General features: G+C 43.2%; 1 protein-coding gene across 3 annotated transcripts in view; it reads left to right on the forward strand.

The window, feature by feature from the left end:
- Nucleotides 1-3,358: 3,358 nt before the first annotated feature.
- Nucleotides 3,359-16,270, forward strand: part of bcl11bb (BAF chromatin remodeling complex subunit BCL11B b) — a 36,830-nt gene continuing 23,918 nt past the window's right edge. The window contains exons 1-2 of one of the 3 annotated variants that reach the window (XM_040017018.1): nt 3,359-4,213; nt 11,376-11,759. In XM_040017018.1, coding sequence (XP_039872952.1) covers nt 4,150-4,213; nt 11,376-11,759 — 448 coding nt within the window. In that variant the 5' untranslated portion in view covers nt 3,359-4,149. The remainder of the gene's footprint in view (nt 4,214-11,375; nt 11,760-16,270) is intronic. The other 2 variants (XM_040017016.1, XM_040017017.1) reach the window with 2 other exon arrangements.

Raw genomic sequence — 16,270 nt, forward strand, 5'->3', positions numbered from 1 at the left:
TAAAAAGAAAAAATGACAAGGTTAAACACGTATAATACATAAACTGAAGCAGATTTTCCTTTGATACCTATAGATCTTTATACATCTGTATATGTTACAAACATACTTCTGATGCACAACTGGATCTAAGAGTAGATGAGTTTTGCCGGTGTTTGCCTGAGAGTGCACATACTAAAGAACACTGAGTCCAAATCTACTCTGTCTGACTCCCTAAAATAAACATCACTGGTTTATTTTACTGATTAAACACAAGAAAATCCCTCATTCTTTTACCTCAGTGCCGGCGTTATCTTCTATATTACTCGTGAGTTATTTATATCTAATCAAACAATACGTACACGTTTAAAATTAACTTAAATATTGGTTTTGAGCTGTATGCACAGAATGACGATGATATTAATTAATACGCAAAACAATATATGCACATGAGATTCAAACTGCAAATAATTATCATGTATTATCTGTCGCTATGGCTTCTGAGTTCAAACATGAAGGTTGTGAAACAGGACAGATTAGGAAAGTTTACCACCTCATCCTGCTGCAAAGGAGAAAGCGAGAAAAGGGACTGATTAGGACAAAAAAAAGACGTTTTTTGTGGTGTTTATTGGTAATGGAAACTTGCTATCATATTGACCAAAAAGGAATTTTAAGCAGGAAAATGAAAATATTAGAAAAGTAATTTTCCTTTAGGCTCCTGTTGTTGACACGTGAAAGGTGCAGCATCATCTGTGCTTGTTTAAATGTCACTGCATAAGAGCGGGGCTTGCAAGTAACATCTTGTGCCCTCTGCATCCCCCTCCCGCCCAGTCTCACTTCTGAGAAAAGCCAGCATTGAATCATTTACTCCGTCCAAATTAAAATTTGGAATCTGCATGCATTATATATTCACCCCTGCTCGGACAAATCCTCTTAACTGTGGGAGAAATTGTCAGGATGTGTCCTGTAGAAAAGTAAGAGCCTTGTCTAGTTGTATTGCCTGTAGCAAGGGAGCATCTCAATCTGTCACTCAAATCCACACACACACACACACACCAGCCACCGTAAATCAGCTTATGAATAATATATACTTATACTTTCTTTATTAATATTAAACATTGCATAATGAAGCGCCGACTATAAGCAAATCCCAGAGCAATATTCATATTACCCCAGCTCTCCTGGAGTGGACCTTTCATTGTTTATGTCAGCTCTGTCACGCTGTGGTTAAACGCGTTGAAGCGACTGCCTCCAAAGGTCTGCACGCTTAACCCTAAAAACTGTATAAAGTCCAGTTTCCGTCATGTACATTAGTCTATTTTAGGACTATATTAATGTCTTTGTTGTATTCTTTGGAGAGTAAATAAATGGGAGGGACATGAAAAATGGAAGACGTAAGGGATGCAATGATGGAGGTGACCCAGAGTCAAAGCCGGGGGAGTCGCGTGTCCATGCAAATGCAAAAACTCCTAATTTTAAAAAAAAAACTTTGTTATCGGGCTCATTATTTTAATGCTTAACTGTAAGTTACAAACCAGGCAGATCTTTCTAAAGTCAGTAGATTGCATGTCAGCACCGTGGCCCCTTGTAAGTTGGACAAAACTTTCACATCTTGCTTGGATGTTGCCCCGTGGTGTGTTCAGGTACCTCCTCTTGAGCGACCGTACTTAGCATGAGAGATGCATGTCTCCTTAGAGGCAACATTTGGACTTAAAACCTTTCCTGTGTCCACAAGTGGGGTATTTGTGGTATGTTGGCCCCATGCAACCCAGCTTTAAACTGCCTTTGCCCAGAGCCTGCAGTTACAAGCTATAATGGAGACATTGATGTATTATTGAGAAACCCATGGGTAAGGATCAAGGAGCTGCTCGCAGCCGGCAGGGATGGCAAGAGAGAGAGAGAGCGAGCGAGAGAGCGTGTGTGAACTCAGGATAATGTTTTCCTTCAGCATTCAATATGTCCGCGACTGCTGTTGCTCTCTTGGCCCGACGCGGAGTCGAAGACACTCCGTGTAATATCACATATCGAATTTATGCGCTCCAGTCAAAGCAATATGCTCGACAACATGCTTGGCCTATCTGTGAAAGATAGCTGTTGTGCCGTAGTGTTTCCATGTGGCGTCTGCTGAGGTTACGTCTACTTGAGCCAGAGCTGAGATGACATTTCATTTATATAAATAATTACTGTCCTGAAAGTCCCCTAGGCCTGCCCCGAAGCAATCAAACTTCTAATGCTCTTAAAATTGCCCACCATGTTTTATTAATGGCGGGCTGTAAAATGTATTGCTATGGCTGCACACTTCTCTGCTGATCTACGAGGAAACAGTGTCAACTTTAAACGGCCGTGTGAGGCTATTATTTTTATTCGACAATGTATTTCAAGCAAATTACGGCACGGCACCACTTTGGACTGTATGGTGTGGTGGCATTAGAGCTGTACTAACCTGTATCTCAATGCAGACCCGTACGTGTGCAATTACCTTCCCTTAGTGCTATTAATTGCCTCTCAGTGAACCCGATCTGCTTTTCCAAGGACTCTCTCTCAGACGCTGAACTGTATAAATGGCAAATTAAGGAGGCTTCATTCTAAAAATAGGGATGGAGTTTAGTAATGCTGCATTAAGGTATCACCGCCTAAACAGGTTCTCCAGACTGTGCCAACAGAGGGTACTGTTGCCTCACAACATATTTAAATGATCCCCAACAACAAAGCTACAGCATGGGTTTTCCACCCTCTGACTCAAATGTGAGTAAATACTACATGTATGGTGCCATGTGTCCTGTGCATTGCTTCACCGTTTACACAGCCGACAAACGCACAGCAACACAAAGGCTTAATTGTCTAAATTAAAGGTGACCCTTCATCCAAGTTTGACTTGGACCTGATCGAGGTGTTTGCTGTTCTTGTTTTAAGATCATTTCCATCTGGCGTGCCTGTGAGGCTTCTGTAAGCAAGGATGATGAGGTGGTGGTTCTAAATAGGTAAAAGGTGAAATGACCAGATTGATTTACTTCATACTATTTGTGATAGAATTACCAAAAAGAAAAAAGAAAGTCAAGGTGAATTTTGGCTGCTAACTCGACACTGCTTCCAATAGCCAGACATGAGCGTGTCTGTGAAGTAGCCACTGCTGAGTGATGTTTGCGTCTGAAGCTGGTGGTGGAGCTCTGGGGAGCCACTGCTGGTTGCCCCCCGCAAATTGTCTCTGTGTTGTTTGCCGTTCACACCTCTGTAGTGGCTGATGTCTTGGACGCACTTAAACTTGAATGAGGCAACACCAACCACACACACAAACACACACACACACACACATGCGGGTCGCCCCAAACAGGGCATGTTTCGTCGTGTGAGCTGCAAAGACGGCTCAATAGGAGACACTGGAGCTTGTTGGAAGGAGGGGAGGGAGGTGTCTCTTGTCCGTCTGCCCGCCTGCGCTCTCTCTCTCTCTCTCTCTCTCTCTGTCGCTTTCTCTCTCTCTCTCAATCAACGCGGCTACTGCCACGAGAGCCAAGAGTTGCCGTTTCTGCGCACCGATGCCAAAACGCGCGAGGGGAGTCAGTGCCAAAGGGTCATTGTAGCGCGCCACTGCTGAGATGGAAGGACTGTAGGGAATCCTAAACTAAAGAGCCACCATTTGAACCCAGATGATATAATTATATCATTAAAATTAAAGAAAAGGAGAGGAGTTAAATAGGTGACAACATCCATCACTGGTGGAGTGCTCCGTAGGCTACTTAATCTGTCACCGCGGTCGCTGCAGAAGCGGACAGTCCAGGATTTTTTTTCCTTTCCTTGTCCTATTTGGTTAATCTGCAAAAGCTCACTTTACCGGCGCACTCATTAACTCATCGGTCGTCTGCAGACGCTTCCTTGCTAAAACTACACTTTTTTGGCGTCCTTAATCCAAGTGTTGCTTCCTCCGAGGCGCAGCAGGACACCGTGGACTGAGCGGTCCTTCATCCTTATCGCGCTGCTGTCCGACTGGTGATCTTTCCAAAAGAAAAAAAAAGAAACAAAAAAAGACGATTTCCAGCTAAAGACTGTGAAAAGCAGCAGGGGAATACAAAAGGGAGCGGGAAGTCGGGGACCTGTGATCCAGAGAGGACCGACACCACGGTCCAAGCCGACTCCAAGTGCCGTTCACCGGGCGATGCCAGAGTAGATGCCGGGGCAATGTCCCGCCGCAAGCAGGTGAACCCGCAGCACTTATCGTTGACGCACAGGGAGACAATACAAGGTGAGGTTAAAATCTTTACACGCTCATCACTTCCTTTATCGTAACATTTACTGCTTTGCAATTTTGTCAATATTATTATTTAGCCCGATTCGGACTTTCGGGCCAATATAAATAAATAAACAACTAAACGTGATTAATAACGCACTTTTCTTTTTAGTAAAACACGAAGACAGCACGTTGTTTTCAGTGATTGCAAAAAATGCGCCGAACAAGAAAAAATAAATAGATCATGTGATATCACTAATGCACAAACAATAAAAAATAGTAGGTATACCGTGCAGCTGCTTATTTAAAACTAAACTTTTAGACTCGATGCGAGTGACTGCATGGCTTCTAAACTATTTTATCATTTGTATCAGTGTAAGTGAGACCGTTTTTACATGCGCCTTTTTCGGCTTCAGTGGATTTTACTACAAGGGACGATCCTGTGACAGCTACAACTGGGGTGTCTGCTTGATTGTGTGTGTGAGTAGCACTCACACACACACATAAAGACACACACACACACACACACGTGCATTGAGGTTGTACTCTAACAATTCATATTCAATTTTACGTTTTCTCTTCCCCCGGGATGTGTCACATTTGCGCGTGGATACTTTGTTAAACATTTCCACAGAGGGTGAGTTTGCACGATTAAAGTTTTTTTTTTTCTTAAAAAATAGCCTCTTTCTCTTTCTCTCTCACTTTTTGTCACACACTCTAACATTTTGGCACAAAGCATCAAACTTAAAATGATTTGTTTTTTTGCGACACACCGGCCCACAAGAAGAATATTTAAGAATGGCACGAAAATAAACACACACACACACACACACGGGGAAGATCACTATTTTTTTATTTGTACTATATTTGCTAATCTTATTATTACGTGGGCCACATTTTAGGATCCGTAGGGTCACAACTTCTTTTCACGAGTGCGGCAAAAAAAAAACTGCGCAGGATTTTTCCTTTTTCTTTCTTTCTTTCTTTCTTTCTTTCTTTCTTTTTTTTTTTTTTAGGGAGGCGAGCATATGATTAAAAAGTCTTATAATCCAATTTCAAATCAATTATATCAATCTAACCTTCATCTCCCAGCGCTCTGCTGTGCCTAAATCCAATTTCATAGAGGCCTAATCTGGGTAATTCATTGCAGAAGTTCATGATGTAATCTTTGGCCAATCTGTTTTGCGTTGAAAACGGTTAGGTGCATTCCGTCCCACCCGACACATTTAACATTTAGACTCATCACTATTCACTTTGGCACTCTCTCATTGACTTTCCCCTCTGAAGTTTTTTTTCTTTTTGTTTTTGTTGTTGCTGAAATTGTTTCGCCAATTTCAGACACAGAGAGCGATCTGAGAGACACATCCAGATATAAGCGGTGGGTTTTTTGTTAAATTAATGGAATTATTTTTATTTGTGATAACGTGCAGCACCACGTTAAGCTGATGCTTGGCTATGGTGCAGCTATTGGTGTGAAGGCTGATTCTCTCTGTTGTCGCTCTGGCTGTCTGATAATTAATTCAGGTGGAGATGATTTCAGCCCCAGTCGTACATTTTTTTCGACTGAACCGAAAAACAAACAAACAAAAATTTGCAAAACTTTGTTTGCACCTCAGGCACTGCTTTTGTGTGTTTAACACTTAATCTGGATAAAGTGTGTCTAACAATTGCAGCTTTCCCCCCCTCTTTTTTACATAACATCCCTCTGTTATTAGTCAACTCATACAAATTAAGGCTAAAATAATATTTGCTTCTGCTTCTGCACCTGCTGAATGTCATTAGGCTGATAATTAGCTGTCACAGATCAGCTTTCATTTTCTTAATTTCTCTGTCCAAGCTCTCAAGCTGCGCTGAAATGTCCCCAGGATTCATTTGCTCTTGCCTGAAGCTTTAAATGACTGGATTTAGAAATCTTTTTAATCATCTCTGGCTTGGTCTTTAAAAACAAAAAAACAAAACTTGCAAGTGTCACAAAACAACTTAATATCTCTAAATGCTGACAAATGTTTTGGTGCTTAGCCTAATAACACAGGGGTGGTCGAGTACAGGGTGGAGGAAAGGAGGGGAAATGTGTGGAGAGAGGGCCTGGCTCTCATCTTCTTTCAGTGTCACCTACTTAAAAAAAACATACTCCAGCAGTGGCAAAGACCTGAGAGGCTCAGGTTCAAGAGGGAGGACTTGGACCTGTGTCCACAACTCAGGCTGGAGGACAAAGAGGGGCAGTGGGAGGAAAGCCAACTTGTTATTTGATTAAGTCAACACATGTACGGAGATACTGCCAAAGAAAAAGAAAGAAAGACGAGAAGAAAGAAGTACATTTCTGAAAAAAGAAAGTTTGATTTTAATATCACTTTGCAGCTCGACGGTTTCACATTTTCTGTATCGACTGTCGAGACCAGTCTCGGCGTATCTCTTTATAAAAGGAATGATATTTAGCTTCTGCAGGGCACCAGCATTCATCAAAACACATGTCATGGCTCACTGTAACAGAACACAGCCTTGTGCCAGCTGCAGGCCTACAGGTCATGCACTACTTATGAACAGAACCTGAATATCTGCATATTTCTGGACAGGCTTAGCAGAAGCCTGTGTACTTGCCAGGCCAGACATCTAAAGGGGTGAACAAGCGACTGTAACTGCAGTCGAGGCACTCAGTGCGCAAGTATGCAGCAAGGAAGGAACACGCTGACTCTATGTAGATCTGCCTATACTGTGCAACTGCAGAAAGAACCACGCTCAGAATACATCAGCACGTATCTGTTTATGCTCTCACTGTGACAAATGCAGCAGGCCGATTCAGTCGGCGCAGTTTCTAGTTCGTTCTCGGTTTCCTTACAGGGAAATCATCCCTATAGGCTTTTTCAGGCTCGGTGATTCAGCTTCGGAGTCACATCCGTGACAAAGAGAGACCTGTCACACAAATATCCTTATGAATTAGTCAAATTAATGTGGAACGACTGGCGTTTAGCATCCCAGGTTTGCTCCCCCCCCCCTTTCTTCAGAGAGTGGTGCATTTGCAATCTCGAATCAGATTTATTACTGTGAATTCTTCTCTGGATTCAGCCGTGGAAACGCCTCGTGATAACTGTTTACCCTCCGAATTGGCATGCTACTTGTGAAACAGTTAATGTTTTCTTCTTTATGCACACCATATGGCTGTCAAATGATGGGGAGAAACCCACCGTACGCAGTCTTACGCCACAGTAAATATGCACACACATTGTGGTAACCGGATGATAATCTCACAGGGGAGATGACTGTTGAGCGATTTATGATTCACTGCGAGGCAGTGCTGCAGTTTGTTCACCGATTTTCCTTCTATATTTCAATATTATCGAACACGTTTAATCCGTTTTGCAATGCTTATAAAGCGGCTTTTTTTATTATTATTATTATGATATCTCTAAAATTGTTTGGCAAATTTGATTTATATCACCAAATGTCATGCCTCAGAGGTTGCAAGTCATTTATAGCGATTTAGTGACAAGTCACAGTCAGCTGCAGTCGTATTTTGCTCACTTTCAGGCCTGATAATCTAAGATTTATGATAAGAAATAGGGCTGCTACAGATTAAATGGTGATATGATAATGAAACACACAGGCCTGGCCTTTCACAACGCACACTGTTGCAGCTCTCCTTGGCAATCGCTGCTGAGAAAAAAGGGGAGAGGCTAAGCGAGGCCGCTTGTCGTTTGAATTTTTGATTGCAACCATCTGCGTCGTTGCTGGTGTCATTTATTTTCAACGACAGCGTGAATCTTTCCCAACTTTCCCCTTTGGGGGTTTCTGTGTGTGTGCATGTGTTCTCAGCTCAGCAAAATGGAAAGGGGGAAAACAAAGAGAGGGAGACAGGTCTGAACCCATACGCTATGGCCGACTGTCATACGAGTGCCCATGGCCTTCCTCTGCCTTTCAACTGCCGAACAGAGCGCGCAGCTGGTATTAAAGTGTTGTGTAAGACCAGCGGAAAATAGTTTCGTGGTTTTCTGTTCTGACACTGCTTCTTCGGGGCATTTCGTCAAATTCAAATAAAAAAAAGAAAATTGTGTCTTATCCAAAAAAAATTGACTCCCCCCCTCCTCTCCTTCTTTTATTCCGTTGGGAAGAGTAGAGCTTGTTTTGCCGTGCTGTCAAATTTCCTTGCTTTTGCCCTCACCTCGGGCACAGTGAAACTGCGAGAGAGTCGTCATGTATAAGAACATATAAGAACAAACACAATAGTTGAGGATTAGAAGGACTTATAGGTGCAATTAATGTCTGAGGAGATGACTGGAGGCCAGAGTCCTCCTATATGCACTCTGGCAGGTTTCACCCACCTAGCTGGTTTCACCCAGCCGCTAACTTTTTACCAGTTTAATCACCGCTCGAGCATAGCCAAACTACACGGGATCAATTTCAGCATTTGCACTTAAAAGTATCTGAAAAATCCCAAAAATATTTTTTTATTAAGTGTTTTCTGGCCTTTGAACAGCTTTTTTTGACCTTCTACAAAGATGGAAATTTTGGTGAAAGAGGCCCATTGTCTTGAGCTCCCATCTGGTACATATTGTGCAGTGGCTGTGTGCAGCAGCAGCAGCAGCAGCAGTAATAGTGGAGTGAATGACTGACTCTCTCCTCATCAAACTGATAGGGGGTGCTCTAAGGCTGCCTCAGTTAACTCACACTTGATAAGGCAGAGTAGCAGGACTGTCACAGGGTGAATATAACTCCAAGTTTATATGTGTGTGTATGTGAGAAACAGAAGAAGAAGAAGAGACAGAAATAAAGTATGTGTGCTATCATGTCAGACAGCCCGGTTTCATTGCCATCATCACGCCTTCCCCAACGATGGCATGTTTGACAGCGTGTCAGCTATGCTCCTTTACCTATCAAGCTTGTTCCTCTCACATAGGAGTTTATACTGAGGAATTAGACACTGTCTGTCACCGTGATCGGCTACATTAGTCTGGTATTCTTGCACGTTTCCATTTTGCCGTGCTTGTGTCCAAGATTTTTTTATTTTTTTATTTTTGTACCACCCTCCCGCCCCGCAAGCATTCCACGTTTGGTTCCTTCTTGCACACATGTTTTTCTCACACAGGTGAGCCTCGGGACAGATGAGTGCGCGGGTTTCAGAGAGGGGTGCGGTTTTCAGAAGATGTCCGACTGATATTCCAGATATTCACAGTCACGGTGCCAACTCCTGCTAATTTACTGCTTTCAGCCTCGGGCCGTGTTACTCAACCGTAGGCTAACAAACAGGCCTTCTCACTATTTGTCTCTGTCTCTCACAGGGAGAGAGAGTCGAGTTCAAATGCCCAGGTGTCTGTCAGCTCGCTGACTTGTAGTTGTCTTTTTTTTTCTTTTCATTTTCGCATTTCTCACACGAGGATCCGTGCCTCATGCCACCTGTCTTCTTTCTTTTCTCTTTTGTTTTTTTTTCCCCAAAGTAAAAAAAATAAAAATAAAAAAAATAACGTTAGCAGAAAGATCTCCTGCACCGTCCTACTTGTATGCATTGCACATACATGCAGAGTTACATTGCCTGCGCGAGCGAATCATGGTCACAAGCTGTGAACTGTAGGTAAATATGCGGCTGTGTTCCTTCTTTGCCGCCAAAAGATTATGAGATGGAAATTATTTGGCGGGCATCCAGGAAGCCATCGCCATTTAGAGAAAAGATATTTGGCATCGGATCATCACTCCAGGGTGGAATGAGAGGACTGGAAAGTGTGTATGAGTGTATACGTGGGCGGATGGGTGATTTGGTAAAGGGGGTGGTGGTGGTGGTGGTGGTGGGGGGGATCATAGTTACAAAGAAATATTTGAAAATGATAAATAATAATAATAATAATGATAATTTGGGGAAAAAAGGGATGCGTTAGTATTCATCCCCAATCCTGCCCGAGTTTAAGCATTATGACAGCGACGCAATGCTTCCCTGACAGTGAGAGATGGCTGATAAGAAGGTTTAGGATCTTTGGTCTGATAAATACAGCAGAACAAAAAAAAGAAAAAAGAAGACGAGAGCGAGAGCACACACCCTCTTTGTCTAATCTTTGCAATTATTAGGGTGTCAGGAAAAGAGAAAAGGAGGCAAAGAAGAAGGGGTGTAGGGGGGAGGGGTGTGGGGGCGTGGGTAAGGGGGGGAGATACGGGCGCTAGAAGTGGAGACGCAGCAGACAGGCAAGTGCTGCTATGCTTCTCTCCCAGGCATCAACACCTCTCCCTGGGTACCCGCTCACTCAGACACGCCTTCAGTCTCTGGAGCTTCAGGTTTCCTCGGGGCTCTTTAGAAGAGGACACATTTCCATACTGGTGCATCAGGGTGGTGTTTTAAAATGTAAAAAAAAATGGAGGTTGTCCATGAGGGATTTACGTTAAGCTGAGGGACAGAGTCTACGCCATCGGGGAGGAACAGAGGGAAGAATGTGTAAATGTTATTAATGACCGTGTCAGATCTGTAAAGAATGAGATTTACTCTCCTAACAGGACCCCGGGTTTGGCTTTATAGATTTTCTGTCTGTGGAGAATACACTGTTCAAACTCACCTGATCCATTCATGTACACACACGCACTTAGACATGGCCCTTTTTTTCTCTTCTCTCTCCTTTTAATTTTTCTTCTCGCTGTCTTATTCTAGGATGCACACAAACACGAACACACGCGCGCGCGCACACACAGGGTGGTGGATGTGGCCTACGTTACTCTACACTTTGTTCTGCACAAGCTGGGGCTCCCGTGGTGTAGGGAGCCGTCTAGCTATGACAGCTTAGTGCAGCAAAAGGCCCTCACCGGAAACCAAGCCTGCACTGTGAGATGAATAGCTTCCTGGCCACACACACAATCACACAGGCTGATATGCACACAGACACACATACACGTGGAGTTTATGTGTTGGGTGCAGCCCACGCAGATCTCTCACGGATAAGCAGTGCAGGTGTTTGCCTAGGCGAAGCAACTTAACAGCGGCGTTGTTTCATGCCATGAAAGTGACACACAGTTGTGACTGTAATGATCATCTTGTGTGGTAGGAAGAGATGGCTTTCATCAGGTAATGGTTTCAGGGATAACTAACCTCGCTGGCTGTTTTTTTCCCTTTACCTCTCTGTATTTGGCTCTAACTATCTTACTCCTATCTTTCTTAAAATAACATCACTGACTGACATCTTTTACCTTCCCCTTCTTATTTCGGCAGCAGAGGCCAATCATGACTCAGGGGCAGGATCTCCATCTCCTGAGCTGTCCACCCCGAGCCCTCGGAGGAGAGCATCTGGAGAGCATGACCTCTTGACCTGCGGCCAGTGCCAGACTAACTTCCCTCTGGGTGATATCCTGGTTTTCATCGAGCACAAGCGCCGTCTGTGCCGGGGGCCCATTGGCGGACTGGGGTCCTTCTCCAAACCTGGGGCAGCTGGCGGGGTTATGGGCCTTCCCATCTCTCCGAGGGCCAGGTCACTGGAGCTGGGAAGAGGGGCTGTTCCGGTGGAAGTGGGCGTCCAGGTGACCCCAGGAGGGGAGGAGGATCAGGCGAGGAGGCTGACCCCAGCCAAAGGGATCTGCCCGAAACAAGAGAGAGGAGGTAAAGAGATTGTAGCGCACCAGTACACATCGAGCCCATAAACACAGAGGTCGGGAAAGAGCTCTCTTGTCACACAAGAGGCGCACTTACATAAATGAGCATTCACATCCACACATAGAGTTTTATATCTGTGACTTCAGAGGACTTGCTGTCGACTTGCTTTCATTTTACTACACTTACCCAAACCTTAACCTGCTGTGTTGAAAATATCATGTTTTTTGTCCCTGTCAGTAAGACACTTGGCCTATCATGGCAGAGCAAACGGATTTAGGTCCCCACAACATGAGTAATACCTGGATCGGGCACACGGGCACACACACGTCTCTCACCTGTCCGAGACAGATAGCTCTCTTTAAAGAATCCCAGCTGTTTGTTATTTTGACAGTGGCCTTCAGGAGGGATTAATGTAGCCTGAGATGATTTTATTAGAGTGAGTGAGAGCTGCACTGTGTGTCTATTCTGCTCCATTTTAAGTAAAACATCACACACACACCAGAACACACACAAACATACACGGGCACACACACACACACACACGCACACACTTGCAGGCCTCAAGGACTTCTTCAGCTGAAACCAATTGTGAAAGAAGGTGATAGAGGAGCCGCCCCCAGAATGTGTGTGTCTATTTGTGTGTGCCTGTATTTTTTCCTTCTTCTTCTTCTTCTTTTTTTGAGTGCACCTCACGTGTCTGAACGTTTGTATAGAAATCCTGCAGCATATGAAGAGGTTAAGAAAGCTGATTAAAATTCATCTGTGTGCGTGGTGAGGAGAAGGGGATTAATAAAGCAGCAAGGCCGTTCATCTGGCTATGAGGGGAAGGGAAAGGCGGAGGGGTGGGGGGCAAGGCCTGGAGAGTGCCAGCGCCGGAGGGAAACCAATTCAAAGTTATCAGGAGAGAGACAGTCACCATCACACCCGAGAGCAGGGAAGGGTATCCAGGATTACACAGACTCCAGTAGAGTCAGAAAGGGCTGGTTAGAAGAGGGAAGATGGCTTCACTGTGAAAGTTACCGAGTAGAATTACATGCGAGATTATGCAGTTAATGCAGGAGCCGGTCAGCACAATGTTATATTGTTACGTCCTCGTGTAACAAGTGCTGTGACACACTAATTTATAATATATTTACACACATGTACAGTAGAAGCGACGGTGAACTGTGAAGTATCTGATCCCAAACTTGATGAGATTCAGTCACCACAGTTACAAACCAGGCAGGTGGTCAAAATACAGAGAGGCACTATTATGACCCTGAGTAAACCTCACTAAGTTTGTAACATTATTTTTTATTTTTTTTAAAGATTGTAGCGACCGAGCTGATATGTGAAACAGTATCTTACCCAATAACCTCACTATGACACTTTAGAGCTCCACTGGCTGCTGTCATTTGACAACCACACCATATTTACAGCGACTCTAACCTAAATTGGGTGAAAGACAAAACACAACTCCTATGAGAGAGAAGAACTGCAAAGACATGCATGCACGGTTAGTGAAACCATCAATGATGCACCACTATCACAGTAAAACAGGATGCTGCATCACATACAGACACCACAACGGCCAAATCAATGTCATTATGAGAGCAACGAGTACAGGGCTCACAACAATCAGTAACTTTTACAGACGCAGCAAAAAGGCAAAGACGCCAGGCGCAGAATAGCACACTCGGCCGTAGCAGCTGCACTGCCTAACTGCACACACACACGCACACGCACACACACACGCAGAGTCAAAGGCACAGACAGGCCACTTGATCTGAACATCATACACGCCAGCAGCACCGATCTAATGTAAGCAATGACAATAACTCAAGCACAGCCAGTAACAGGCTGCTGTGTGCTTCTTTATTTCAGCACTGTGGACAGCGCGGGGACATTTAAGCACAACCCGCCTTGCTTGCACCTAAAATACAATTTCTTATACGAAAAAAAGCAGTCGAACTTTACAAAGGCGTCTGAGATGATTCTCAGTGGAGGAGACATGAAGTCCATGCCATCTTATTTTTCTGAACAAACATACATGATCCATGTTGTCTAAAGTAGGCTGCCACCTGTTTAGGCCTCTGTGTGTGCTGGATAAGTGTGTAAATCTTTGCTGAAAAGCACAACAGCTATAGTACGATGTGTTTTTGTGCAAAGACATGAAGATAGCTTTCAGATATCGTTCGTCATATGCCAGTGGAGTTGAAGAAGCTGTGAGGTCCTGGGCTAAATGGAGACAAAACAGGCTTGCACCAGTGTTCAGGCTCTTAATGTTTACCATGTCGTTTTAATTAGAGCTTCCTTTTGTCCAGAAACATGAATATATCGGTATTTTTCCTCTTTTCTGCCTGCATGGTTTACCTTCTCTCAGTCTCACCATGGCTAAGCGTCTCTCAGCAGTTCCATTAACTTCCACGTTTACTTGTTAGACCTGATATGTGCCCATTTTTCAGTACTGCCCTTTTCTGCAAGTGTCCCACCCTCCTTTCTATGTCCTTCTACTAAGCATGCCGTGCTATCTCTTTTACTAGTGTGCATTAAAAATATCTTTTGATAAAGGAAAAACAAATTCAGATTCTTCAGAACGCTACGTGGTTGGCAAACGTTACCTTTTCCTTTCATTCAAAAAGAGAACTGCTAGCAGGCGGCCCCTAAACCTCCTCCGCCTTTGTTTGTGAAGACTTGAAATCTGATTAATGTGATATTTAAATACAGTTTAAAATTTCTAAACCTTTCATATATTCTAAGCCTTACCTTATATACCGCCCACTTATGGATCGTAAAGGAACTTCAGACAGTAAAGGGAAACAAAGAATTTGTTACATACTGAAATAAATAAAATAAGTGAATAAAAAATAGATAAACTTTACTAGTTAAAGGTTCTGTAAAGATTTTTTTTGTTAATAACGTGTGGAGTAACAGATACAAATTACAAAACAGCATTTGTCCTTATCAATTAAACACACTCCTTCCTGTTTAGTGAAACAATGTTGCATAAAGTTGCATCCAGCTGAATAAACTTACACTTTGAGTAAATTATTAAAATTTATATTTTGATGTCTTTTTATATGTGCAATATTTTGGTATAAACTTTCAAAAACATTTGTTCTTGATTTAAAAATATACAGTCGTGACCAGCGTTGCACTGTGAATACATTTATATATCAAATATATTAGAAGAAAAAAATTAGCAATGATACTTTTCATATTTTTTAAATATACTTTCAAAATACCCATCATTCAATGTGTCAGGCGTTACAGAGTTAAAGACTATTACAGGTTGCAGCTGCATGTACCACTATCATACAGATTGGTTAATATCTACTGACCACAAACCTGCGACAGCTTGTTTTTGATGTACCTGCTAATTTTAGCGTACAACGATGTTGTTTCCCTTTACTAAGACTTTACCCAGTAGTGGATAAAAAATCAATTACAAAACAACCAACCAGCACTGATAATAGCAAAAGCTTTTTTAATTTTCTAGTTTGTTCCCATTAGACTGAGTGTGAAGCATTGAGTAGCAACACGAGTGCAAAAATAGTGTTTTGAAAGCAAAAAAAAAACAAAGATGCTATACATTTTACAGAGGTGCTGAGTGAATGTTTAAAGGAGGGGGGTGAGTCAACCTGTTACAGCAGCAGTCAGTTAGTCATTCACACAGACAGTCTTATCACTAAGAGAACAGAACATGAAAGCACTCGAAGCCCCAAATGAAAGAAAGGAGGATGGCTTTGTTCAACACATTATACTGCCACTCAAGGCAGTCTCAAGTTTCAACCAAATTGGATTACATTATTAGGTCTAATTACGTCCAGTGTGTTAGCAGCTCTCACATTTGTACACGCACACACTGTAAGGAAACATCGCATTGGCTTACACGTGGTATCGAGGAAGTTTGGGGTGCGCAACCAGATGCACGCAAATATTTGCAGCACAGGAGTCGACACAAAACACACAGGTGAATTAGAGTGTGTATCTGACTTGCGGGAAGATGAAACAAGCTTTAATGTAAGCATGCTGATAATGCATGAAATGCCTGGGCCGTCCCTGCATATCTAACATTATTAACCCTCTGCTTTCCTCCCCCCGGTCCTGGATTTTTTTTTTTTTTACTCCTCACCTGGCTGTGTTTTATAACATCCTGTCTGGCCTCTTTGTCTGTCAGCTTCCTTGCTTAAACTGCAATCATGCTGCAAGGCTAGCAGATTCAACCCCAAAAGCTGCACGCAGACACACACAAACACACGCGTGCACACACACATGCACGCAAGCAAATGCATACTCGACGGCGTAGATGAAAAATGGCCCTTCTGTGCCCTGTTTGTATTTTTTCCAGAGTTTCTCTTGCTGATGCATGCACTATGTGTGCATGTGTGTGTCAGAGCTTTGTCAGACTATGTTAATATGCGTGCGTGTGTGCCTGGGATGAATTTGTATATGTGTATGTGTGGGTGAAGAATGATGCGTGTCATCCAGAAAGCGAGAGGTTGTCGCAAGGGGAGTGTTAGTGTACTAAGACGACC

Source organism: Simochromis diagramma, unplaced genomic scaffold (genome assembly GCF_900408965.1).
Source record: "Simochromis diagramma unplaced genomic scaffold, fSimDia1.1 OVJJ01000802.1, whole genome shotgun sequence".
NCBI lineage: Eukaryota > Metazoa > Chordata > Actinopteri > Cichliformes > Cichlidae > Simochromis > Simochromis diagramma.